Consider the following 27,182-nt stretch of genomic DNA (forward strand, 5'->3'; position numbering starts at 1 on the left):
ACCCTTTGTGCAAAATATAACAATTATATAAAATTATATTATATATAAAAATTAAAAAAATTAACTGCTGAATAAAAATAAACTCAAGCCTGGACTATGGTGGTACATGTAAGCCAGCATGGGCTACAAAGACAGATCTGATTTCTTCAGAGACTCTCACTCAGGACATTCATTAGGTTCTTTTTTAAGGGGAGGCATGCAGGAGAGTGAACCCATAGGGCTCTCTCCCACTGACATATACCTCAGTTTTAACAGGATATTAGAATGTTGGGTTGTAGGTGACTGTTAGGTTGTAGGAAAAATGGGGGTTTATTAGGAGAAAGGAAGGAAAAACATTAAGGAAAAAAGAACAGTTTGTGTAAAAGAGGGATCCAAGCAAATATGAAGGTCAGGAAGAAGCCAGGCTCTGGAAGAAACCTCAAAGAGGGAAGAATCAATGTGAGAGGAAACCAAAGCAGTAGTAGATATGCCACACTTTGTTGGGCTTTACAGGCATTTTAAAACATTTTTAAGCCAGGCACTGGGGGCTCACACCTGTAATCCTATCTTACTCAGGAGGTGGAGATCTGAGGATCACAGTTTGAAGCCAGCAGCCCTGACAGGAAAGATACTCTTTCCTCCAATTAAACCACAGAAAAAGCTGGAAGTAGTACTGTGGCTCAAGTGGTAGATTGATAGACCAGCAAAAGGAACTCAGGGGCCAGTGCTGGTGGCTCATGCCTGTAACTCAGAAGGCTGAGATCTGAGGATGGCAATTCAAAGTCAGCCCAGGCGGGAGAGTCCATGAGACTCTTATCTCCAATTAACCTCCAGAAAACCGGAAGTGGTGCTGTGGCTCAACTGGTAGGGCACTTGCCATGAGCTGAAGAACTGAGAGAGAGTGCCCAAGTCCAGAATTCAAGCCCTCGACCGACCAAAAAAAAAAAAAAAAAAAAGCAAAGAAAAAGAAAAGAAAAGAAAAAGGAGTTCAGGGACCACGCCTAGACTCAGCCTAGAATTGAAGCTTCAGGACCAGCAAAAAAAGATTTTTTTTTTGGGGTCCGGTCATCGGGCCTGAGCTCTAGGCCTGTCCCTCAGCTCTTCAGCTCAAGACTAGCGCTCTACCACTTGAGACACACACAGCGCCACTTCCGGCTTTTTTTTTTTTTTCTGCTTATGTGGTGCTGAGGAATCGAACCCAGGGCCTCATGCATGCAAGGTAAGCCCTCTACCACTGAGCCACCTTCCCAGCCCCCCAGCAAAAAATTTTTTAAAGCCATATGGTATGGCTTTTCCTGTCCAGGTTGGCTTTGAACTGTGATCTTCAGATCTCAGCCTTGTGAGTACAGTAGTTAGGATTACGTTTTTTGGGTTTTTGAGACAGTCCCCCAATGTAGTCATGACTGGTCTCACACTCCATCCTGCCTTAGGAACACTGGGAGTGTTTGCCCTTACACCCAGTATAATAAATGTTTTAAAATGAAGACCAACAAATAAAATCATTAAAACTTTCTAGGGTTTAGGCCTGAAGAGATTAGGAATCTTTAGTGTGGGTGGGGTGACCGATTCTGATTTGCATTTTGAAGAGATTACTGGCTTCTCCAGACAAACAATTAAAGGGTATGTATGCATGTAAACTTAAGCTTTTGTAAGTTTAGTAAGGTTTTAAAAGGATTGAAGTTTTCAAAGAAAAGGAACACCATTGTTTTTACCTCTTAGATCTTTCATTTATTGGAGATGGGGGTGAGTGTGAGGACGGGTAGAGTAAAACTGGTTCGTAAGTAGAGGAATAAAAAGGAACCAGTTTTCCCAAAAGTCCTGGGGAAACTATGTCATTGACAACTGAAGTTAATGTTTTTCTTCAAGTGAAAATAGCTTCACTAATTTTTTTCTTAAGTACTCAATATAAATTATGTATTTCAGGAGTTGAAGAGTTGTGCTGAAGAGGTGAATAGAGTCCTGTGGTGTTACATACCCACAATTCCAACACTCAAAAGGCTGAGGCCGAGCTGGGAAGGTGGCTTAGTGGTAGAGTGTTTGCCTTGCATGACTGAGGCCCTGGGTTCGATTCCTCTGCATCACAAACACACACACACAAAAAAGCCGGAAGTAGAGCTGTGGCTCAAGTGGTAGAGCACTAGCCTTGAGCTGAAGAGCTGAGGGACAGTGCCCAGGCCCAGAGTTCAGGCCCCATGACCGGACCAAAAAAAAAAAAGGCTGAGGCCAGTTTGATACCAGCCTGGGCTACACAGTCAGACCCTGTCCTCATAAACAAGCAAAGATTCTACTACTAAATATTGCCTCTTTTTAATTTCCATTCATGCTGTAATTATATATTGATTTATGCGCCAGTTAGGGACCAGTCATTGCATATGTCACTGCATGTCTTTCTTTTTTTGCCAGTCCTGGGACTTTGAACTTAGGGCTTGGGCACTGTCCCTGAGCCACTTTTGCTCAAGGACAGACAGCACTATACTACTTGAGCCACAATGCCATTTTTGGCTTTTTTTATTCTGTCTATGTGGTTCTAAGGAAGTGAACCTAGAGCTTCATGAATGTTAGACAAGCACTCTATCACTAAGCCACATTCTCAGCCCCTCAGCTCTCTTTTTAGAGGGCACTAATCTCTTTGATGAAGGTTCTGAACTCATGATCTAATCACATCACAAAGACCCCTTTTCAATCCCATGACCTTGGGGGTACACTTCAACACATGAACTTTAAGAGGATAAATATCTGGATTTCAACACTCGTATTTCTTTTTTACTTCGAAATTTTTTTTCTTTTGCCAATTTTCTGTTATATTTCTTTGCACATTTTTTTTCTTCTACTATGTGTTTGAAGATTACCTTCCCCCACCGCCCCCCCATTCCTGAGGCTTGAACTTGGTCTGAGCACTAATCCCTGAGCTTCTTTTTGCTCAAGGTTAGCACTCTACGATTTAGGCCAAAGCTCCACTTCCAGCTTTTTCTCAGTTGTTTATTGGAAATAATCTTTCAGCCAGGACTGGCTTTGAACAGTGATCCTCAGATCTCAGTCTCCAGAGCAGCTGAGATTACAGGTCCCTGGCATACTCTTAAACCATGCCCCCCCCCCTCCCCCCCCCCCCCCCCCCCCCCCCCCCCCCCCCCCGCCCCCAGCTTTTTTGTAGTCATGGGGCTTGAGCTCTGGGCCCTGGCGCTGTCCCTCCGCTGTTCAGCTTAAGGCAATCACAGCGCCACTTCCCTTTTCTGGTGGTTTATTGTAGATAAGTGCCTCATGGACTTTCCTGCCCAGGCTGGCTTTGAACCGTGTTCCTCAGATCTCAGCTTCCTGAATAGCTAGGACAGGTGTGAGCCACTGGCACCCAGCAAAACTCTTTAAGAAAAAGGCATGTTGGCTCACATATATAATGTCATTTGGGAAACTGAGGTAGAAGGATCTAGGCCAGCTAGGACTATAGAATAAATTCCAAAGTATCCTTGGCTCATACCTATGGTTCTAGCTAGACAAATCCAAGAGACTCTTACCTTAAATTAACCAACAAAAAGCCAGAATTGGAGTCATGGCTCAAGTGGTCCAATGTTCACTGTGACTGAGATAGACAAGGGTGAGCTCCTGAGTTCAAGCCCCAGAACTGGCACAGAAAATTATCAATCAATCAATTAATCCATCAATGCAACGAGTGAGGAAGAGGGACTGATTATGGTAGAGTTATGGTAGGTCAATATCAATCATCACCTCCAGTAGCTTTCTTAGTCTAAAGTGAAATTAGGGGACAAATTGGTTGGGGATGCCCCCCTTTTTGAGGGGTTCCCCTGGTAAACAAAAGGGGGAAATTCCCTTAAGTATGGTAGAACCTTAACAGAAAATATAGGGGCTGGAGGGGAGAACAGATCCCTACTTGCTGGTGGGAAACTGGGAGGGTGGGGAATTCCTAAAAACTATACTTATAGAGTAGGAGATCCCCTTCTTACTCAGTTTCTTTGTTACAGGGTATTCTGAGAGTGGTGATTGCTGTCCCCTTGAGGCTTATTTCTGATTCCTTTAGGGTTTCCAATCTTCCTTCAGGGTATAAAGGACTCTGTGTGAGTGTGTGTGTGTGTGTGTATGTGTGTGTGTGTATACATGTATATACTGTCTGGCTATTAGCATAGTGGTCGTAGAATTTAAGTCATTTATTTGTATCACTTCAATCTAGTGATACATTCCTAATCAGTTCATATTTAAATCTAAATATGAGATATGCCTTTTGGGAGCGAGGCATGTTGGTGTGTGTCTGTAATTAATCCTAGTACTCAGAAGGTGGAGATAATATAATCTTGAGTTTAAGGCCAGCCTGGGTTACATTACATTGTCTCAAAACAATGCCCGGTGCCAGTGGCTCACCCTGTAATCCTAGCTACTCTGGAGGCTGAGATCTGAGGATCATGGTTTAAACCCAGCCCCACGGGAAAGTCCGTGAAACTCTTATCTCCAATAAACCACTAGAAAACCGAAAGTGGCACTGTAGCTCTAGTGGTAGAGCGCTTGCCTTGAGCTGAAGAGCGCAGAGACAGCATCCAAGTCCAGAGTTCAAGCCCCATGACTGACAAAAAAAAAAAAAAGTGAAAGAGCCCATTTTTACTTTCCATCACCTTAATCTTAGATAATAATTAACTTCAGTAATTCCTCTTTTAAGGGGAAAAAGGCCATACGCAGAATACAATTTTTTTAACAAAACATATAGAACTTAAAAAAAATTCATTACGGACAAAGCATAGTCTCACTATTGCATTCTTCATACCGGTGCCTCTTATATTACAAAAATATAGTCATAATATGCAGAATGCTCTAATTTCTCCAAAGTACAGATTAAGGGCCAGGTCACAGTTCTTACTGCTTTAAACTTTCTAAAAATCAGAACCTACAACTGCACTTATCTGTGAACTCTTATCAGAACAAGTGGCCTTCATCAACTGGTGGTCAGGGGATAAGCAACAGTAAGTTTATTACTGGGAAACTAACTCAACCCAAGACTTTTGTGGATAATAGTATCTGTCATTCCTTACATTGAAACTACATTGAATCTACAATAAAATTAGAATTTATTGGTTTTTTTTTGCTATATAACACTCCTCCTTTACATAGATAATAAAATTACAGTGGATTAAGTTTAAAACTTGTACAATCAGTGTATGAATACGTATATACACGCATATGTTTAGTAAAGATGCTGTGTTGGACAACAGAGAATTTGGAATACATGTTAGATCTCTTAAAAAAGAAAATAGTATAATATGTTAGGGAAATTTTGCCTCTTACAGTTAATATAAGAAACATACCATATTCCTAATTAAAGCTTTCCATGCTATCTTTACTTAAAAAATAGAAACTTTAAGAACAATAAGAACCATAAAACTAGAAGACACTAAATGTGTGCTTTAAAAAAATACATATACCTCATATGTGGTAATATAATACTGCAAAGGGTTCATTTACCTTTCTCAAAGCATATCCTAAGATGTAAATGAAAAAAAAAAAACTACTTGCCCATTCATCTTTTTATTCAGTTGTTTAAAACACATATTAGTTTGTGATATAATTTTAATAAATATATTCCTTTCTTTTCTGTTCTCTTTATAGGGCCAAGACAGGACTTGAACTGGGGTACTTAAAGCTTTCCTTCATTGGCTAGTGCTCCACTAGCCACGCCCCCAATTCCTAGTTTCTTTAAAGGGGCAAGGGTGTGTGTGTGGGGGGGGGGGGTGTACCTCCACAGTTTGATAACATTTTTTAATTGACCTGAAATAGGCTTGGACAAAATTGTGTTTCAGATTTACTGTACATCTAACTAGTAATCGCGTTAGTGTTCGGTAGATTTAGCATATTTAAACAAATGTGAAAACCAGGATGGATGCGGGCTCCAAATTGAAAATCTTTTTTTCTGAAAAAAAAAAAAAAAAAAAAAAAACTCGACTAAGATTGTAACAGTGGAAGGGTCGTTCCCAGTCCATCTGTCCGAACCGTTCTACATTCCACGCAGTGTACACGGTGCACGCCTTAAAAATACCGATTTTTGTCTTTGGGCGCGATCTCCGATCTCCGGAGCTGCACTCGCCCTGGGAACCGCGCACGGCGCCGGTAGAAGCAGACTCCTCCCCGCTCGTGGGGAAAACCCTGCCTAATATTTATAACGTTATGACAGACTGTAATACTCACAAGGTGGTTGTAGAAGTATAAACACGACTGGAGTTATCTGATTGGCTGCTGGTGATGTAACACCCATGTCAATACTTCCCAGTGAACGCACGTGTTCGACCTTTTATTTAAATTTCCATTTCATCACAGCAATAAGACACTCGGGGCGGTGCATTTTCGGTGCAATGATTATTGCCTGGGGCCCGAGGTGCTGCCTCGCGCACACAATGCACCGGCGGAGGAGGTGTCCGCTCCTGGAACCTCCTCGCGTGAGAGGCAACGCCTGGTCCAGTCTTTTGTGAAGGAACCGAATAAGTTCACTGGCCCGGGCACCGCCACCACCCACCGTCCCCTCAAACACCCCACCCCACCCCCAGCAAATGACAAGGCTGGAGCGCAGCTGCCACCGCAGTCATTTCCAAAGTCCCAGGTGAACTCGTGGAGACGGGAGGAAAATAATGTGCGTCCCGGGCGCGGGTAGGTGCGTGCGGCCGGCGGGCGGCCGGCGGGGCGGGCGGGCGGCGGGGTGGCGGCCAGACCCTGACACTCGCCAGCTGTTTGTCCTCCGCTTAGCCCGGCCCCGGCCGCACACGCCCGCCCCCTCCCCAGACCCCTAGCCCGACGCCGGCCTTTTGTCCCCCCCCTTACACACCCCCGCCCCTAAGCGACTTCCTTCCCCTCCCCACCCCGCGGCCGCACCCCCGCCCCCAGGCCAGAGGCGCGGCCCGGCCCCTTTCCCGGTCCCCAGGCGCCCCCACCCCACCCCGGCCCAGCCCCAAGCCCAGCCCCCCTCCCCCAGCCGGCCCCCACCCTTTCCCCCTCCAGCGGTTACTGCTACCCCGGTGCATTGTGGGCGCACGGTCCGTTGTTCATTTGCCATTCGACCTCCGCCAGGGCCTGGTCGGACGGAAGCGCTCCGCCGGCTTTATTGTCGGTTCGTTATGTGGCGGAGCCCAGCAGTTTAACGCGCCTCCGGCCCGCAGCGCCTCAGCAGCCGGCGTCGGCGTCGGGACTCCACAGCGTGCCGGAGGAAGGATATCTTGTTTGGAGGGTCGGTGTGGTGCGCTCCGCGTTCAAGGAGGGGACAGCGGGCGCAGCGTTGGGTCTTCCCCGCACTCCGCTTCTCAACTTCGAAGGCCCCACGCGCCTGGGCTCGCCGCTCCGCGCTCCGCCGCCCGCCCCCTTCTCCGCGCGGGACGCTGCCCGGAGCGTGGCGGGGCAGGGGGGTGGAGGACGAGGAGAACGGCCGGAGGCGGCGGCCCGGCGGCCGTGGACGCGTGCGGCGGCGGCGGTCCCGGGAGCGAGCGCGAGCCGGCCAGGAGGGTGAGGCCGAGCCCCGCGAGACCCAAACGCCGGGGGCGGAGGCGGAGGCGGAGGCGAGACGGAGGGGGAGCGGCGGGGAGCGCGCGGGACGCGGCCCGAGGCCGGGCGCGAGCCGGGGCACCGGGCGGCGGCGGCGGCGGCGGCGGCGGCGGCGCGCGCCATGTCGTTCAGTGAGATGAACCGCAGGACGCTGGCGTTCCGAGGAGGCGGGTTGGGCACCGCCAGCGCCGGCTCCTCCACGAACAATAACGCGGGCGCGGAGGCCTCGACTTGGCCGCAGCAGCCCCTGCCAAGACAGCCCCCGCCGCCGGCGCCGCCCGCGCTCCCTCAGCCCAATGGGCGGGGGGCCGACGAGGAAATGGAATTGGAGGGCCTGGAGCCCCACGACTCGGAGGCCTCTGCCGGGGTGGCCGCCGCCGCCGCCGCCGCCGCCGCCGAGGAAGCCAAGGAGTTGCTGCTCCCCCAAGACGCCAGCGGCCCCACGTCGCTGGGCGGCGGTGGCGTGGGGGGCCCCCTGCTAGCGGAAAGGAACCGTCGGACTCTGGCCTTCCGAGGAGGTGGCGGCGGCGGGGGTCTCAGCAACAATGGCAGCAGCCGCGGCCGCCCCGAGACCTCGGCGTGGCCCCTGAGGCATTTCAATGGGCGCGGGCCGGCGGCGGTGGACCTGGAGCTGGACGCGCTGGAAGGGAAGGAGTTGATGCCGGACGGCGCGTCCCTGAGCGACAGCACCGAGGACGAGGAGGAGGGGGCGAGCCTGGGCGATGGCAGCGGGGCGGAAGGCGGCAGCTGCGGCAGCAGCAGGCGGTCGGGCGGCGATGGCGGGGACGAAGCGGAGAGCAGCGCCGTGGGAGCTGGCGAGGGAGAGACTGTCCAGCACCTCCCGCTCGCGCGGCCCAAGTCCCTGATGCAAAAGCTCCAGTGCTCCTTCCAGACCTCCTGGCTCAAGGACTTCCCCTGGCTGCGCTACTCCAAGGAGACTGGCCTGATGTTTTGCGGCTGGTGCCAAAAGACCCCTGAGGATGGGAGGACCGTGGATCTTCCCCAAGTTGGGCACGATGAGCTTTCGCGAGGGACCCGCAACTACAAGAAGACCCTGCTCCTCAGGCACCACGTCTCCACCGAGCACAAACTCCACGAAGCCAACGCCCAGGTACAGATTATCTTGCTCCCTTTCCCTGATCTTTTTTTTTTTTTTTTTTAATCGTGAAAGCTTTAGCGGCTACTAAAATCTAAAATCCCCATTTGCTTGGGTGGAGGCGTTGTGCCAATTGGGAGAGAGGTGCGGGGAGCTTATGCGGTGGTAGTGGTGTGATGGTGGCGGTGAAGCCCGAGAGAACAAAGTTTTTTCTATGAAGTTGTGTCTGTGTCGAGAAGTCTGGGATGACAGTGTTCTAATCTCTGCGCCGGATTTCTTTTCTTTAGTTTTATGACTCAAACTTTGCCTCTCAGGCTGAATCAAAAGGAAAGTGAAGTTGAAGTTTTCTCACTTGAGAGATTGACTTTGGTTCAAAATATTTTGCCAGTTGTGATTTTAGGGAAGCCTCCTAGGCGCACGGAGGTTTAGTGCACTGGAGGAAGTCTGACAACTCCAGGGAAGAGTGTATCTATTTGCTTCAGCTTTGGTGCTATCCCTGTCAGGAAGACAACCAGCCTGAAAACTTTTTTGTATCTTGTCAAGATCACGTGAACTAGAGCGATACTTAAAAGGAGAGGAATCTATTTGATTGAAGAATCGATTTCACTCCTTTTGTGAATGATTTTGCTCAAACTCACCTATGTTGAACTTGTTGAATCTTCTTAGCAAGGCTTGGCTTTTGGTAAAGTTACTGTGGTTTTCTCTTTACTTTCACCTAGATTTCTGTTCTGAGATTTTTCTCACATTCTTCCCTTTCAAAAACTTCGTAGTAAACAATTTGCATGAAGTACTTTAAACTTAGCATTGGAAATGTTAGATGTGAAGCTCTGTGTCAGACTTGGAACAGTAGGGGATTTATTTTCCAAACTCCTGGAAAATGATTGGTCCTTAGAAAACAAGTTTTTAGTCTTAACATTTCTAATCTAAAATAGTAGCCTAAACCATTTTGATAGCCAAACGTGTTGATTAGCTCTCCTTTTTTGTGACTAGCCAGCCTGTGGTGATGATGAAATTCATTCTTTTGTATTGGTAGCCAGTCATTGATTTTAAAAGTCAACATTTGGATTCTCCTCCTGTCTTGTGCTTTGCTGTGCTATTTATGGGAGTATTGTTGCAGTTAAGCTATGTATACTGGAGTTAATTAGGAGCAGTAGTAACCCCCATTAGCACAAAAGTTTCCCAGAAGTTTAACTTTAAAGTATAAGGGTATTTTTCCCAGTGGACAGTGCAGTAGTTGTTTTATTTTGTGTCTCTGCACAAGTTTCAGTTGTCCTAGAAGGAAGGTCACTTACATATACAAAGCCCAGAAAGGTTAAGTAAATTGTCCTAAGTCCTGGGTGACAGCTGAGACTGGAGCCTATAAGGCATGTTGTAATGGAAAAAAGAATGGATTTGGAGTAAGCTTTCTGAAGTTACTAGTTTTGTGAGTTTAGGGAATGGAATGAGACAGAACTAACATTTTCTTAGCTTCTGTGTGACAAGCACTTTCTGTTGGTCCATTTTACATCTCGGGCTTTAAAAGGGTTAAGTAATATTGAAGTTATTAAGATGATGAAGGGGGGCAACTTGTGAATAATGAAAACTGTATTTTTCCAAATAAGTGGTAGATTGGTATTAAGGAAAACTTGTAAAAGGCAATTGGAATAAATTTTAATCTACAGTGGACCAGTTACCCTCGCATCTCAAGCCTAGTTTATTCCTATAGGGAGATCTGAATGGGAATGCAAATTAGAATTAGCTGCTTAATGAACAGGAAATCCAGAGGAAAGAATTAACTGGTAACTTTAAGGTAGATTTAGTATGTGTGGATCCTTCTCTAGGCATTCTATATCTGTATCACAGTAAAACCTAATTTGAACTGCCAGATCTGTTAGTCTAAAGACTGTGTATGGTCCCCTTTGTTGAATTTTGAGTGTTTTCACTTTGAATTGATCCTTGTCATTTCTGATTAACTTTAGTATGGAGGGTGTCTTGCTAGTCCAAGTACCGCTACAATTTTTTTTGTCTTATCAATATGAGTGACAGGTTCTTAATCTTAGTCCTTTGAGCAAAGTTCATTTGTTGCCCTGAAGGTTTTGATTACCTGTAGGAGGCAGTATAACACAGCCTGAATGCAAATTTCTTGGGTCCAAGGTCTGGCTGGGCTTGGGTCCTCCTGATCCTCTTACTTTCTTAACAGGAAAATAACCTGTAATTTCCTCATATATGCAAAGTACGTGGGCTAGCACATAGTCATTTCATAACTAATATTTTCATGATTGCTTTCCTTTATTAGTTATTATTGTTGCAAAATTTTAGTATTTTTTTTTTTACTTAATGCTAGAGACCCAATCTAGGCTCTTGCCCATGCAAGGTGAATGCTGTACCAATGAGCTGTACTTGGTGGCTTGGTATGTACTGGTGCCAGCAGTTCTGTAAGTTCTGAAGCCACTTTGTCTCATGGAATCACTCTTGATTCTAGAGTGCAAAATATTTTCTTTTTACCTTCTAAGACTGGCTGTAAGAATCTTGCTGAACATTCTGAGCTTATTTCTCATACATGTAATTTTTCTCATTTTCACAAAGAGTATCTTGTATTACCTTGTCTCTTATGAACTGTCTAATAAGAATTACGGAATTTAGGCAAGAGGTGACTTACTTTATTTCTCCCATTTAAAAAAAAATTTTTTTTTAATTTCAGTACTAGAGTTTGAACCCAGGGTCTTCTGCTTGCTTGCCAGGCCAGCACACTACCTCTTGAGCCAAGCCTCTAGGCAAAGGCTTATTAAGATTTTTATTACTATATATTAGTTGTACAAGGGCGTTCACTGTGACATTTCCGTACTTAGTTCTTTGCCCAAACACAACCCATACTCCCCCCCTTCTTTCTAATCATTCCGTCCCCTCCTTAAAACATTTCAGCAGGTTTCAGTGATCTTTTTTCATATATGAATATAAAGTACTTGGACCATTTTCACCCTTACCTCTGAGCATCCTCATCAGCAGAGTCTGTTTACTTTCCTGTCATCATTTGGGGGAGGGGGACGGTGAGTGGAAGGGCTTGAACTGTGCACTGTCCCTGTGCTTCTTTTGCTCAAGGCAAGCTAACACTCTACCACTTGAGCCACAGTGCCACTTCCTGCTTTTTCTGTTTATGGTACTGAGGAATCAAGTCCAGGGCATCCCACATGCAAGGCAAGCATTCTACCATTAAGCCACATTCCCAACCTTCATTTTGTTTTATGAAGGTGCCGAGGTGCTAGTGTTGTTGTTGTTGTTGTTTGTGTGTATGAATATATATATATATGTATATGTGTATGTATGTATGTGTATGCTGGTCCTAGAGCTTGAACTCAGGGCCTGGGAACTCTACCTGAGGTTTTTTTTTTTCTCTAAGATAGTGCTCTGCCATTTGAATCACAGCTCCATTTCTAGCTTTTTTGTGGTTGATTAATAGGAGGTAAGAGTCTCATGGACTTTCCTGCCTGGGCTGGCTTGGAACTCTGATCCTCAGATCTCAGCCTCCTATCTAAGGAGATAGGATTATACACAAGTTATATCAGCATCCACTTTTAGTTTTATTTTCAATAATATCTTCAGAGTTAAGTCCAAAGATTAGCACATTCAGTCTTTGAGTATCAGGCCTAGAGGACTTTAAAATTGCCTTAATTATAGTGATTACTTACCTCTGTATCTTGGTTCAGACCACTTTCTGCCCAATTGTGAAATTCTGAGACTAAATCACTGAGTCAGTTGTTTTCCCCTTTTGGTGCCAGCCCTGAGCCTTGCACTCAGGACCTAAGTGCTGGCACTGTGAGCTTTTTTGTTCAAGGCTAGCCAATACATTAGTCACAGCTCCAATTCTGGCTTTTTTGGTGATTAATTGGAGATAGTCTCACTGGGGCTGGGAATGTGGCTTAGTGGTAGAGTACTTGCCTTGTATGCATCAAGCCCTGGGTTCTATTTCCTCAGTACCACATACACAGAAAAAGCCTGAAGTGGTGCTATGGTTCAAATGGTAGAGGACTAACCTTGAACAAAAGATACACAAGGACAGTGACAAGGCCAAGTTCAAGCCCAGGACTGCTTCCCCCCCTCCCCCCCCAAAAAAAAGTCTCACTGACTTTTTTGCCTGAGCTGTCTTCGAACTATGATTTTCATATTTCAACCTCCTGAGTAGCTAGGATTACATGCACACAAGCCTGACTGTTTATAGGTTACTCATCCTGTAACATGCGCCTGAATTATTGTTATTAAAAGTTTTGTTAACCTTTCCCGAAATACACTACGCTTCCAGACACCCAGGATGTGATTGAAATGCTGATTGATATGTTATCAGGTGAAGCAAACAAAGGTGAGATAGATCCTACCAGCTTTTTTCCCCTCTGTTTTGGGGGTTGAACTAGGCCTCACACTCCTGCTGGGCTTTTTTGCTTATGGCTGATACTCTTTACCTTGTGAGCCTTGCCATTGTGATGGTTAATTGGAGATTAGAGTCCTTGGATTTGTCTTCCCCTGGGGTGGCTTTGAGTTGCTATCCTCAGATCTCAGCCTCCTGAGTAGCTAGAAAAGAATTCTTGGCACTGCACTTTCTTGTTTTTGATCAAATAGGACTAAAGGTTTATTTGTTGGATTTTTGTTGTTTCTTGTTTTATTCTGCTATTTTTATTTGATTAGTTATTACTTAACAATTTAGGAAGAAAGTTGAAAAGACAGCAGGAAGATTGATATATTACTAAGATAATATATTTAATTCATATTATTATTAAAATATTAAATGGGCCTGTGTTTCATTAAGTTACTATTGTACAATGTACACATTTGTACAATTTATTGCTAGTCCTAAGGCTTGAACTCGGGGCCTGGGTGCTGTCTCTAATCTTTTTTACTACTCAAGGTAGCGCTCTACCACTTGAGCCACAGATCTACTCTGGCTTTCTGAAACTCCATCCTTATATCTCAGCCTCCTGATAATAGGTAGTGAGGACCAGCATCCAGTTATACAATAATTTTTTTAAAATAAGAAAGCTGTTTAGTTTCTCGTGGGGTTTTTGTTTTTTGTTTTGTTTTTTGGTATTGTATCTTATAGATGTGATTGGAATTTTTCTTGAATTTACTGGGGTTGGAGATTTAACTCAGTGGATGAGTACTTAACTGGCAAGTCCAAGGCCCTGAGTTCAGAACACAGCTCTGCAAAAAAAAAAAAAAAAAAAAAAGGAAGGAAGGCTAGCTTTATATTAGGCAATGAGATAAAATCTGTAAGACTTTCTTTACTCTCAAGGAACTTGTTATTCTAGTGAGAGACAGGTTTGACAAAATGATAAAGTATAATAGAAGTATGTTCAAGGAACAGTAAAGATATTAAAGGAAAGATGATCACTCTTTTTTTTTTTTTATTTTTTTGTTCTGTCATGGGGCCTGAACTCTGGTCCTGGGCACTGCTCTTCAGCTCAAGGCTAGTGCTCTACCACTTGAACCACAGTACCACTTCCGGTTTTCTGGTGGTTTATTGGAGATAAGAGTCACAAGGACTTTTTTTTCCCCAGGCTGAACTGTGATCCGCAGATCTCAGCCTCCTCAATAGCTAGGATTACAGGTCTGAGCCAATGTCGCCTGGCATGATCAGCACTTTTACCTGTCAAAGTTGAAAGAAATTCTTGTCATTAATTACAATAATCATGTAGGTGTTGACCAAGAGGGGAAGGTTTTCTGGCCCTGCATTTGGAAGCAGCTTAAGGAAAATGAAGAAGGGTGTCTTAAGGCTGGACCAGGGGAAGGAAGAGCCAGGGGTAAAGTGCCTGCCCAGTAAGCACAAGGCTGTTAGTTCACATTCTAATACTGTTCTCCCCAGTTTCCCCCTCAAATAAAAAGAAAGTGAAATGGTTTTATTGGTGTTTTTTTCCAGGCCTGCGGCTTGAACTCAGGGCCTGGGCTCTGTCCCTGAGCCTCTCTGTGCTCAAGGCTAGCACTCTTACCACCTGAGCCACATTGCCACTTCTGGCTTTTTCTGTTTATATGGTACTGAGGGGTCAAGCCTAGGGCTTCATGCCTGCAAGGCAAGCACTCTACCACTAAGCCACATTCCCAGCCCAGCCTAGATAAAAAAAAATTTGGCGGGGGAGGGGGTGGTTTGTAGGGCTAACGCTGGGCCTGGGCACTGTCCTTGAGTTTTCTTCAGCTCAAGGCCAGCTCTCTACCACTTGAGCCACAGCGCCACTTCCAGTTTTCTGGTGATTAATTGGAGATAAGAATCTCACAGACTTTTCTGTCTGGGCTAGCTTTGAACCATGATCCTCAGATCGCAGCCTCCTGAGTAGCTAGGATTACAGGTGTGAGCCACTGGCACCCAGCAAGAATGAAATCTTGATCTCCCTTAGAGATGTGTATCAAGGTTCCTGAGCCAGGGTGTAAGTTAACTTGAAGGCTTCATACTGTAAAGATTACATTTTATGGAAATGAACTATGATTGAAATGGTAGAGTGCCAGCCTTGAGTGAAAAAGTTGTGAGGGACAGGACCATGTCCTGAGTTCAACCCCTAGTACCAGCACAAGAAATAAACAAAAACAAGATTATGTTTTATTTTGTTAATGAACTGCTATTGCAGTTTTAACTAGAGAAGAATCATAATCAGATTGTATGTGAGGTGTGTAGAAGCGTAGTTCCAGTTTATAATTTAATACAAGGAGAGACCTGGCAATTATGCTTATCTTTAATGATGACTAAAAAGTAGACTGGATGTTAGAAACACCTGAAGATGCAAATGCATCTCCTTTCTTTCCCTCCCTTCTTACAGAATTAAGTGTTTCTAGGGGTAGTTCTTAAGCTACAAGGGAATGCTGTATATCATAGAGGGGATCAGAAAGCTACAAAGGAGAGCAGCTGTTTTTCTGTCTCTCCACTCCTTCCCTCCCTTTCTCACCTGTCCCCCCCCCCCCACACACACTTTTTTTCCCCTTTCTGCTTTTGGCTTGTCAAGTATGCTTCAATTCCAAAGAAAGCTTTGTTCTCTACCAAGGATTATAATTTGTCATACCACTACAAGTCCCATGTGTGTGTGTGGGGGGGGGGGGAAGGGGAGGTCCTGGGGCTGGAACTCAGGGTCTAGGCGCTGTCCCTTCACTTGAGTAACAGCTTCTACTTCTCACTTGAGGCACAGCTTCTACTTCTGACCTTTTTGGTACTTAATTGGATAAGGGTTTCCTGGATTTCCTCCCCAGGCTAGCTTTGAACAGCAATCCTCAGATCTCAGCCTCCTTCCTGAGTAGGTAAGATTGCAGGTGTGGAACACTGGCTCCTGGCTTTGTCTTTTATTTCATAAATTAAATTTTATTCTAAAATTTTGAAGTGGAAGTTAATGTTTTCCAATACATTGCTCCAATGAGTGGCTGCAACAAGTATACAGTTTTTGATTTTTTTAATGCTGTCTATAGTTTTTTTATATAGTAGAAGCCTTCTGTTAATCTAGTTATCAAAAAAAAAAAAGAAGAATGAGGGGCTGGGAAGGTGGCTCAGTGGTAGAGCACTTGCCTTGCATGCATGAGGCCCTGAGTTCGCACATAAGCAGAAAAAAAAAAAAAAGCCAGAAGTGGCACTGTAGCTCAAATGGTAGAGTGCTAGCCTTGAGCTGAAGAGCTGAGGGACAGCTTCCAGTCCCAGAGTTCAGGCCCCATGACTGGACACCCCCCACCTCCAAAAAAAGAATGAAATTCTTAGGGAAGTAAGTACTAGTTGATTTTGGCTAAGTAGCAGTATTTTATCATTAATGGTTAGACTATAGATAAGCTTCTTGAGGTTTATATTACTTGAGACTAAAGTTAGCCTCTCTTCCTCTATCCCAAAAAGGGAGGAAGCACAACAGGTTGATGGCATTCGCTAGTTCCCCAAACTGGAATGCTAAAAGACTGAGTCTTCCCATTCCTTTTCTTTCTCCCATCTATTTTGTCACCTAAATTCTACTGATAAAACCTTTTAAATTTTTTCCAGAATACCTTTCATTAACAGTCTTTCTCATTTCAAAGTTGTTATTTCTTGCAAATAACATCAGTAGCAGTAGCTTCCCAAGTCGTTACAGTATTTTCGGTCCCTGTTAGTGATCCATCACATTGGTGCCCCAATCATGTCTTCTCCCTGTCCAATCCTATAACTACCTCTAAAAATTCTGGCCCTGGGTTCAACCCTGGAATATGTATCTGTACAGAGTATCTCTGTCATGTGCCCATAGCATTGATTTATTTATTGATATTTTAATTTTCATTAGAATATATTAGTACAAGAAAGTTATCATTGTGACATATCCACTAATGTATACAATGTATCCCTGTCAGTTTTCTCCCTTTCTTTTATCCACTGTCCTTTATTCTCTTCCCCCATTCCTAATACAATTTCAACAAGTTTCATAGTTGTATTTGCATACTTACTAATAATATATTTGGATCATATCCATTGTCTTTTCATATTAGCCCAACCTGCTCTCACTAGTACCCAACCTCCCAAGGAACCAGTTGCTTTATTCTCTATTCTTCATCCTCTTTGCTTTCATGTATAGTAGGGAGTAGGGCAGTGTAACTCAAAATAATAATAGTTCTTTTTATTATTTTCATAATAGTAATTATTATTGTCAGCCTTGAGACTTGAATTCAGGGCCTGGGCACTGTCCCTGAGCTTCTTTTGCTCAAAACGAGTACTCTACTGCTTAAGCCACAGTGCCACTTTTGGCTTTTTCTGTGTATATAGTATTGGGTAATCAAACCCAGGGCTTCATGCATACAAGGCAAGCACTCTACCACTAAGCTACATTCCCAGCCCCTCAAAATTATTAACCCTCTGTCTCTGCTCCTTTCCCCTTCCATGTTCTATGTTTGCAGATGTGTGTGTGTGTGTGTGTGTGTGTGTGTGTGTGTGTGTGTACACACACATATACAGGGTCTGTTTATGGAGTCCAGACTGGCCTGGAATTCTGTGTCTTTTTGCTTCTATTGAATACTGGGATTACTTATGTGTATTGCCACATAGGCAATGCTTTTTTATGATCTGATGAAAGGTACTGAACATTTACCACTAATAAATGTGTCTAAGTTTCCATTGTTTTAATTTCATCATTCAATTCATTTCATTGTATGAGTTTGGAGGAACACCCTGAAGTTTTTTGCATGAATTTAGAATTTTGAGCTTTGTTTTTATTCCCATGCTACTTCATTTGCTTAGAATGTAATTCTTCCTTACCACTCATATCTTTAAAGCTATGCTCAATTCCTCTTTTCCAACCATCACTATATACCTACCGGGAAACTGGAATACTTACCCTTCTCTGTCATTATAACGTCCTTATTTGTACTCTTAAGTTCCTTAAGTTTCTCTTCTAGCAATAATGAAGTATGGATCTAAATCATTTTGGTTCCTGGCACAGACTGGGTATAGTATTCGTGCTTTACCCATGCATATGAAATGAATTAAGACCCTTGTTATTTATCCATTCGTGAATATAAAAGGCTTGAAAAATTCTGACTATTCATGACTATTCATTTTCCAAGCCTTTTATATTTTTGGATACTGAGTTTGCCCTTGCTAAGCAGGTGCTCTACTTTATTTTTTTTTGGTCTTGGGGCTTGAACTCTGGGCCTGGGCACTGTCCCTCAGCTCTTCAGCTCAAGGCAAGCCCTCTACCACTTCTGCTTCCGGCTTTTTCTGTTTATGTGGTACTGAGGAATAGAACCCAGGGCCTCATGCATAAGGCAAGCACTCTACCACTGAGTCACCTTCCCAGCCTGCAGGTGCTTTACTACTTCTTCTTCTTCTTTTTTTTTTTTTTTGCTCTACTTCTTTTTTTTTTGGTCAGTCGTGGGGCTTGAACTCTGGGCCTGGGCGCTGTCCCTCAGCTCTTCAGCTCAAAGTGAGCGCTCTACCACTTGAGCTACAGCGCCACTTCCGGTTTTCTGGTGGTTTATTGGAGATAGGAGTCTCACGGTCTCTCCTGCCCCGGCTGGCTTTGAACCGCGATCCTCAAATCTCAGCCTCCTGAATAGCTAGGATTACAGGCATGAGCCATTGGTGCCCGGCTATTTTAAAACCTATTTTATTTTTGTTGTGTATCATAGGGCTTGAACCCAGGGCTTGGGCCTGGTTTTCCACTGAAGGCTAGCACTCTACCACTTTGACCCACAGAGCCCTTCTGGTTTTTGAGTGGTTAATTGGAGATAAGAATTTCCTGGGGACTTTTCCTCCCCAGTTGACTTTGAACCCTTTGAACTGCATTTTTCAGATCTCAGTCTCCTGGGTAGCTAGGCTTACCCATGTGAGCCACTGGCACTCAGTCTTAAAACCTAATTTTTTAAAGAATTTTATCTAAGTAGACTATATTTCCTCAATTTTTGGAAGAATTGACTCTAATTCCATCTGAATTAAATTTTATTTCTAGGTATCATTACAAATAAGACTCAAGACTTCATACTTAATTTCAGAATTCCTTAAAATTTCATTTAGCCAAATTGTGTGTTCATGTTTGCAAAAGGGATACAAAAAGTTTATATTTGAAAAGATTAGTTGTGTAACTATTTAAATCTTTTCATCAGAATTATTTTTTGTTTAATGATACCTAAGTTATTACTTGTGGATATATAGATTAGTAAAGAACTAAAAGAGAAACCGAACTAACCTGGAGATTTTAGGAATCTACTTTAAAACTTTGCTTCTAGTAACAAGAATTTCATGATTTATTTGGTTCATAAAATAGTTTGGCAGGTTGTTCACTGGTATGTGCATATTCAACAATTTATATAAATCTTCAACTGATCATCTTTTGGGAGGTTATCCTCCTTTGGGAGTTCATATATTCTGAGTTGGAAGCTCTTTTGTGTATGTCTGTGTGTCTGTGTGTGTGTGTCTGTGTGTGTGTGTCTGTGTGTCTGTGTCCTGGGGCTTGAACTCTGGGCCTATGCATTGTCCCTGAGCTCTTCAGCTCAAGGCGAGCACTGTACCCCTTGAGCCCTAGAACTACTTCTGGCTTTCTGGTGGTTAATTGATAAGTCTCATGGACTTTCCTGCCCAAGCTGGCTTTGAACCATGATCCTCAGATCTCAGCCTCCTGTGTAGCTAGGATTACAGGTGTGAGCCAACAGCGTCTGGCTGAAAAATCTTCATAATGAAGGAAAAGCACACTCAGTAACTGCTACAAATAATATATTTCTTTAAAGTAATGAGGATTTAGCTTGTGAAAGCAAGAGACATTAATATTCTTATAGTAATAAGAAAAAAAAGTAGTGTTTGATTTGAATAGCTGTGTCAAAACATTGGCATCTCGGGATGGTCAATAGGCTTATGATTTTAATTTTTAAAAATTAGGACATTTAGCTGTATGATCATGACTCATGCCTATAATCCTAGCTACCTGGAGGCTGAAATCTTAAGATCCCAGTTCAGAGCCACGTGGGGCAGGAAAGCCCATTAACCTTTTATTTCCAAGTAACTACCAAAAAGCCAGGAGTGGATCTGTGGTGCAAGTAATCATCAACCTTGAGTGTAAAAAGTAAGGGACAATGCTAAGGCTCTGAGTTCAGGCCTAAATACCAGCACAAATTTAAAAAAGATATTCAGTGTGATAAAGGACACTGATACTTAAGAAATCAGTAGCACTAGCCTAGAAATTGCAAGGCACTAAAGATATCCTAGAATGGCTGCTACAATTGACTACTTCTAAACTGTTTTGAACCATTTAAACTTTAAGCAGTTCTTGACTGGAAAGTGCTAATCCAGTGTAAGCACAAACACTTCATAGATTTATTGATTATTTTATTCAGTGTTTAAAATTGTTTGCTTCTTCCAGGTATTCATATTTGTACTGCAGTGTTTACCAGATAGAACATTAAACCACAACTGAATTTGCTAGCCAGGTAAATAGTGTGCATAACGATGTAATATTAGGCATGAACTACATGTTCACAATTTTCTGTAGAGAGAATAGGCAAATTAAATAGTCTCTAAAAGGAAAACAAAGTAAATTGTAATTTTATAGAAAGTTATGCTGTGAAAGCAGTTATTTCATTTTTATTATTGTCTTGGTTCAATTTTTCATATCTAGACAAGTCTTAAATATTTTCATTTCCCTTTGCTAAGTACTTTTGAAATTTCACAACACTAGTTTATAAGATCTATAGTGAAATAACTTGTTGGGACTGTGGGTGTAGCTCAGTGGTAGAGCTCATGGTAAATACATGTTTTCCTGGGTTTGATTTCTAGTACTACCCCCCAATTCCCCCTCCCCTTTTTTTTTGTATTTCAGCTCTTATCCCCCAAAAGCAAAAATCTTGGAAGTTTTCTAATGAATAGATTTGTTTTGATTATCATTAACCATGATCAGTTTTTTTTTAACTTAGGGCCTAAAGCTCTTGCTTGGCTTTTTTGCTCATTGCTGGACCTTTACCACTTGAGCCATACATCCAGCCTGACCTTTTTACTTTCTTCATGAGCTGGCTTTGGATGTCAGTACTCCTGATCTCAGCCCTCTTGAGTGGTTAAGATGAACCACAGGCACCAAGACACTATTGTTACTGGTTTTTGAAGATTATTCATGTGTTAATGGTAGGAGCTAAAGCAGTAAGCTAACTTAGAACATGGAACATTCTGATTTTTGATAGACATAGACATTGAAAAGGGGGTCTTACTATAGAAGAATGACATGCATACATTTGAAGTTAGGTTGGGGAGGCTGCCAAAGGTAAACTGAAAATGAAAGGAAATGTTAGTTGTAAGGATTTAATTTGGGGCTTGGGCGCTGTCCTTGTGCTCTTTTTACTAAAGTCTAGTGCTCTACCACTTTGAGCCACAAAGCTACTTCTGGTTTTCTAGTGGTTCATTGGAGATCAGTCTCCTGGATTTTCCTGCCTGAGTTGGCTTTGAACCACGATCCTCAGATATCAGTCTCTTGAGTATATAACATGAGCGCCGAAACTCCAAGGAAATTCTTTATGGCTTCCTTCAATAGTAATCATACACCTCAAATTCGATAGTTTTATGAAACACTAAAATGTCCTGAAATTTTAATAGTTTGATTCCTTTCTTTAAGTTGACTATTTGTAATGTAGAAATAGCACAAAAGTTCCTAGAGGGACTATGATTTATTTTTTTAAAATGGGATTACTGTTTTCTATGGCCTATCATGGCCAAGACACAGCAGTAAAGCTAAAGTTTTTATGATTTAGCCATTCCCTCTGTGATTGGTAAAAATCATTTCTGAATGTTTAAGGATCTAACATTTATATTTCAGTCTTGTCTCCCCATAATTCCTCTCTTCTCACTTAGTATATTAGTCCTTACAGTCTAGTTTTTATTTTCATGTGTTTGTCTATTCTCATAAACTTGCAGATTCATATAGTATGTATACATTCCGTTATTATAGAAATTGTGTGCCAAAAATATGAGAATTTGTAGCACTTAAAGTTAATACTTAAAAGTTGTCCTTGCTACTAAAACCAGCTCAGCAGTTTTTCTCTGTGGAAAAAAAAATTACTTCAGACATGTAGCCAAGTTATTGATTGTTGTGCCAACCTCTCATTAGGATAATGGGAATATAGAGTTCTACCCGCAGGGAACTAACCCACCTCACCTAGTCACTAATTAAGGTTATAAAGCTATTAGTTCTAATTTGTGTACTACTGCTTTATCATTTAAGAAAAAGCCATAAGGATAGTGACTTGACCAAGGACACACAGCTAATAACTGGTACTGACAAAAACTGGCATTAGATCGTTTTCTAATTCTTTATCAAAAAATGTTATATAGGATTTTATATATGAAAGTAATACTAAATAGATCTGCAATGAGTACTAGGTATGATTAGTAAGAAATAAATTGTATCAACGTGAAAGACTTTGAAATTTAGGAATTTTAACTTACCTTGGAGTTCATAGTATTCATGACCCTAAAGAGATATGAAGCATTTTGAAAGTTGATTAGGAAATTATAGAACTAGGCATTCATTCTTGTACTAGAAACATTTCCTCATAACAATCTAAATTTTATAATTAGTTAGGTTTAATTAACTTAACTGACCTAAACTGTTTTTTACCTCTTTAGTAGTCTTAGATAATGGTGATTTGTCCACTGTATGTATCTACCAATTAGATTTTTAAACTCAATGAGAAGAGACCACTGCTTTCCTGTCAGAGATAAAGCAGACTAACTTGATTCCTATAAATGAAAGTTTCTTTTTCCAAACAAAAGAATAGCCTTTTATTTTCATTTTAAAATATCTTAATTCAACTGTCCTCAGTTTATATTTGAAAAGAATTACCAATGAAATACTGCTGATCCTCAGTCAGATGTGTTTCATTTTCCTTATAATTGTGTAGTGACTGTGCCACACATTTTACTCAATTTCTTTGGATATTTGGTATTATGAACATCTTAATTCTAAATGCATAGTAACTATGCTCAGAATTACTTTAATAAAATGCATGTTGATATTTGTTTTCCTTTGATGGGGGGTTTAAATGTAAATAAAATTTAATAATGTTTTCCATCCAATTACAGGAGTCAGAAATACCATCAGAGGAGGGGTACTGTGACTTTAATAGTAGGCCAAATGAAAACTCTTATTGCTATCAACTTCTTCGACAACTAGATGAACAGAGAAAGAAAGATATTCTTTGTGATGTCAGCATTGTGGTGAGCGGGAAAATCTTTAAAGCTCATAAGAACATCCTGGTTGCAGGCAGCCGTTTCTTTAAGACTTTATATTGCGTTTCAAACAAAGAAAGCCCTAACCAAAACAATACTACCCATTTAGATATTGCTGCAGTTCAAGGTTTTTCAGTCATCTTGGACTTCTTGTATTCTGGTAATCTGGTGCTCACAAGCCAAAATGCCATTGAAGTGATGACAGTGGCCAGCTACCTTCAAATGAGTGAAGTTGTTCAAACTTGCCGAAATTTCATTAAAGATGCCTTAAATATAAGCATTAAATCAGAAGCTCCAGAGTCTGTAGTTGTGGACTATAATAATAGAAAACCAGTTAATAGAGATGGTCTGTCTTCATCACGGGATCAAAAAATTGCCAGCTTTTGGGCAACACGGAATCTTACCAATTTGGCAAGTAATATAAAAATTGAAAATGATGGTTGTAATGTCGACGAGGGCCAAATAGAAAACTACCAAATGAATGACAGTAATTGGGTCCAGGATGGTTCTCCTGAATTGGCTGAAAATGAATCTCAAGGCCAAACAAAAGTGTTTATTTGGAATAATATGGGCTCCCAGGGAATTCAAGAGACTGGCAAAACAAGGAGGAAAAACCAGACTACAAAGAGATTTATTTATAATATACCACCTAATAATGAAACAAATTTGGAAGATTGCTCAGTGATGCAGCCACCTGTTGCCTATCCAGAAGAAAATAAGACCCTAATCATCAAGGAAGAACCAGGTAAATATATATATATATATATACAGTGCTATCTCTATTTTCGTTCTAAGTCTAGTTAGATAAATCTTGAAATAGTAGGCTTTTAATATTTAAAATTGTTATTATAAAGGTGATATACAGAGGGGTTAGTTACATAAGTCAGGTAAAGGATACATTTCTCTTTCCTTTCTTTCTTCCTTTCTTTCCTTTCTTTCCCTCTCTCCCTCCCTCCCTCCCTCTTTCTCTCTCTCCTTCCTTCCTTCCTTCCTTCATTCCTTCCTTCCTTCCTTCCTTCCTTCCTTCCTTCCTTCCTTCCTTCCTTCCTTCCTTCCTTCCTTCCTTCCTTCCTTTCTTTTCTTTCTTTTTTTTCTTTTCTTTCTTTTTGTTGTTGTCGGTTGTGGGGCTTGAACTCTGGGCCTGGGTGCTGTCCCTCAGCTCTTCAGCTCAAGGAGAGTACTCTACCACTTCCAGTTTTCTAGTGGTTTATTGGAAATAGGAGTCTCACGGTCTTACCTGCCCCGGCTGGCTTTGAACCGCAGTCCTCAGATCTCAGCCTCCTGAGTAGCTAGGATTACAGGTGTGAGCCACCAGCGCCCGCTAAGCATACATTTCTTTTTGGGCAGTGTAACCTCTTCTCTGTCTGCCAGTTTTTCCCTCCAGTCTTTACCCACAAGTTGTTTATTTTCAGCATAGTATCCTGTGAGTACCATTGCTGAAATAGTAGTAATAGGCAGTGCAACAATTAAAAGAAGAATAAAGGGGAGAAATCACAAAAATATATTTGGTATATTTTGGCTTTAGTGAGTTTTTTTAAAAAAACTTGTAATAATAACCAGGTATTGCATATACAGATACTTCTCCACATCCAGTGGTGAGCTTATGCCTCCATAAGCCTGTCATATGTAAGATCAAACTATCAATATGTAAAAAATGTACTTAATACACTTAGCCTAACTTTAATGTGCTCAGGCTAAAAAAGAACTGCAGTTGAGCAAGATTGTCTCACACTAAGTGATGAGTAACAGGAAATTTATTAAGTACTATTCTGACAGTTGAAAAGTTGTTGTACATGTATACCTTATTCACAACCGTAAGCTGGAAAATTTTCAAATTGAACCATCTGAAATAGAGCATTTCTTGTTAAGGAAATAGTCTAGTTGCATGTGTAGTTGTTTGATTTTGCTTGTTTTAGCCTCTGGCTCATAATTTTACAAGTGGCAGGAAAGATAATTTTTAGCTGTAATATAAAATCCGTACTTTATCATATTGGAACATTTCTGAGGTTTTTTTAAACATCCTTTATCCAAACATTTAAGTGTTTTATAGAATTTGGCTAATTTTGAGATTAAAAAATTAAAATAATTAAAAATTATTTAGGACTTCTGTTGTGTGCTTTACAAAGGTCTTAAAGAAACTGATATTTTAAGTTTATTCACTGGCACCATCTAATTTTCATTCATTCTCCTTTGCATTACTTTAGAGGTATCTGAGATCTTTCCCTTTACTGTATTCCTAAAGGAATATATGCAAGAATCTTAGTGTATCTCGTTCATAGGGAAGTTTTTCAAAGTGGGGTAGAGAACTACTGTTAGAGTAGAAAGAATTGAAAATTTTCTTTACCTTGAGTTTAGCTAGCTACGCCTAAAGCACTGTGGGTTTGAGGTTTCAGGGTTTGTTCAAAACTGACATATGATTTAATGCCTGCTTTGCCTCAAAGTACTGTGACTACTCAGTGTCTTATTTATATGATATTGATTATCTGAGGATACAGTACTTTTTATTGAAAAGAACTATGTTGTTTTCTGTTTCCAGAGGACGAAATACCATAGTAATTTCCATTAACTGGTTTTTGGATTTGGGCTACTTTTCACTGATAGAAATTTTACTTCTGTGAAAATTAGCATGTATGGATAGTTAGTACTATTCCCTGCTCTTTTCCTTTGTTCTTAAATTTTTAGCAATAAAATCCCTTATCTACCCTAAATAAAATATATAGGATAGATAGATAAACTCCTTAGCTGGCAATTTTTTTTGGTTATTAATAATGTAGAGTTCTCAAAAAATGAGAGCTACATTAGCTTTTGGTATTCCAAATATGGTAGAAATTCTGTTGTATTTTAAAATACATATGGACATTTGCATACATACAAATTTCTTTTAGAAAATAAGCAGCTATTGTGGGTAATGACAAAATTAATCAAAGGTATGTTCTTTAATACCATATAATATTGGAGTGACTTGAAAATCATTAATATAGAGCTATAATGTAAAGTTTCAAAAACAGCAACACTTAGTAGTAATTGTTACCAAATGTCTTAATGTCATTGTATCAATGGACCAGGCCTATGAAAATTGCTTAGTGATTAGTGTCTTTAGTTTGTCCCTTACATCTTTTACAAGCTTATTCTTATACCATGAATAGCACTTTGACACCTATACTTGCTTGACTCATAAGTTTGGTTCCATCAATGATAAAGTACATTCTGTCAAATCTTTTCACAGTTTTTTTGTTTCTCTAAATCAATATAATTCAATGGCAGAAAATAGACATTATCTTACCTAAAGAGGAGATACGTAAGGTAGGGCAACTAACCAGTCAGACCAGTATTTTTAGGTACTCCTCATAGTACAAGAAGGGGCACCTTGAATGGCAAAGACCACACCTATACAAGTTGTGGAGGTAAAAGCACTATTGTAGGCACACACAAACATTGCCAATAAGCAAGGATACACACACACATTTTTTTTTTCTTGTCCGTTGTGGGGCATAAACTCTGGGCCTGGACACTGCCCCTGCACTCTTCAGCTCAAGGTGAGTGCTCTACCACTTGAGCCACAGCACCACTTTCAGTTTTCTGGTGGTTAATTGGAGATAAGAGTCTCAGAGTTTTCCTGCCTGGACTGGCTTTGAACCACGATCCTCAGATCTCAGCCTTCTGAGTAGCTAGGATTACAGGTATGAGCCGCCAATGCAAGGACATATTTTTTTTAAGTTTTTGTCTGTCCTGGGGTTTGAACTCGGGGCCTGAGCTCTTTTGCTCAAGGCTAGTGCTCTACCATTTGGAGCCACAGCATCACTTCATGTTTTCTGGTGGTTAATTGGAGATAAGACTCTCATGGACTTTCCTGCCTGGGCTAGCTTCAAACTGTGATCCTCATATCTCAGCCTCCTAAGTAGCTAGGATTACAGGCATGAATCACAGGTGCCCAGC

At 41.7% G+C, this 27,182-nt stretch overlaps 1 protein-coding gene across 2 annotated transcripts in view; it reads left to right on the forward strand.

Annotated features, from left to right (window-relative positions):
- The first annotated feature begins 7,612 nt into the window (after positions 1-7,612).
- Positions 7,613-27,182, forward strand: part of Zbtb10 (zinc finger and BTB domain containing 10) — a 52,512-nt gene continuing 32,942 nt past the window's right edge. For both annotated transcript variants that reach the window (XR_006147605.1, XM_042680691.1), the window contains exons 1-2: positions 7,613-8,611; positions 23,100-23,991. Coding sequence is in view for 1 of the 2 variants with exons in the window: in XM_042680691.1 (XP_042536625.1) it covers positions 7,622-8,611; positions 23,100-23,991 (1,882 nt within the window). In the remaining variant the exon portion in view is untranslated. The remainder of the gene's footprint in view (positions 8,612-23,099; positions 23,992-27,182) is intronic.

This window comes from Dipodomys spectabilis, unplaced genomic scaffold (genome assembly GCF_019054845.1).
Source record: "Dipodomys spectabilis isolate Male_0828 unplaced genomic scaffold, ASM1905484v1 ptg000063l, whole genome shotgun sequence".
Lineage (NCBI taxonomy): Eukaryota > Metazoa > Chordata > Mammalia > Rodentia > Heteromyidae > Dipodomys > Dipodomys spectabilis.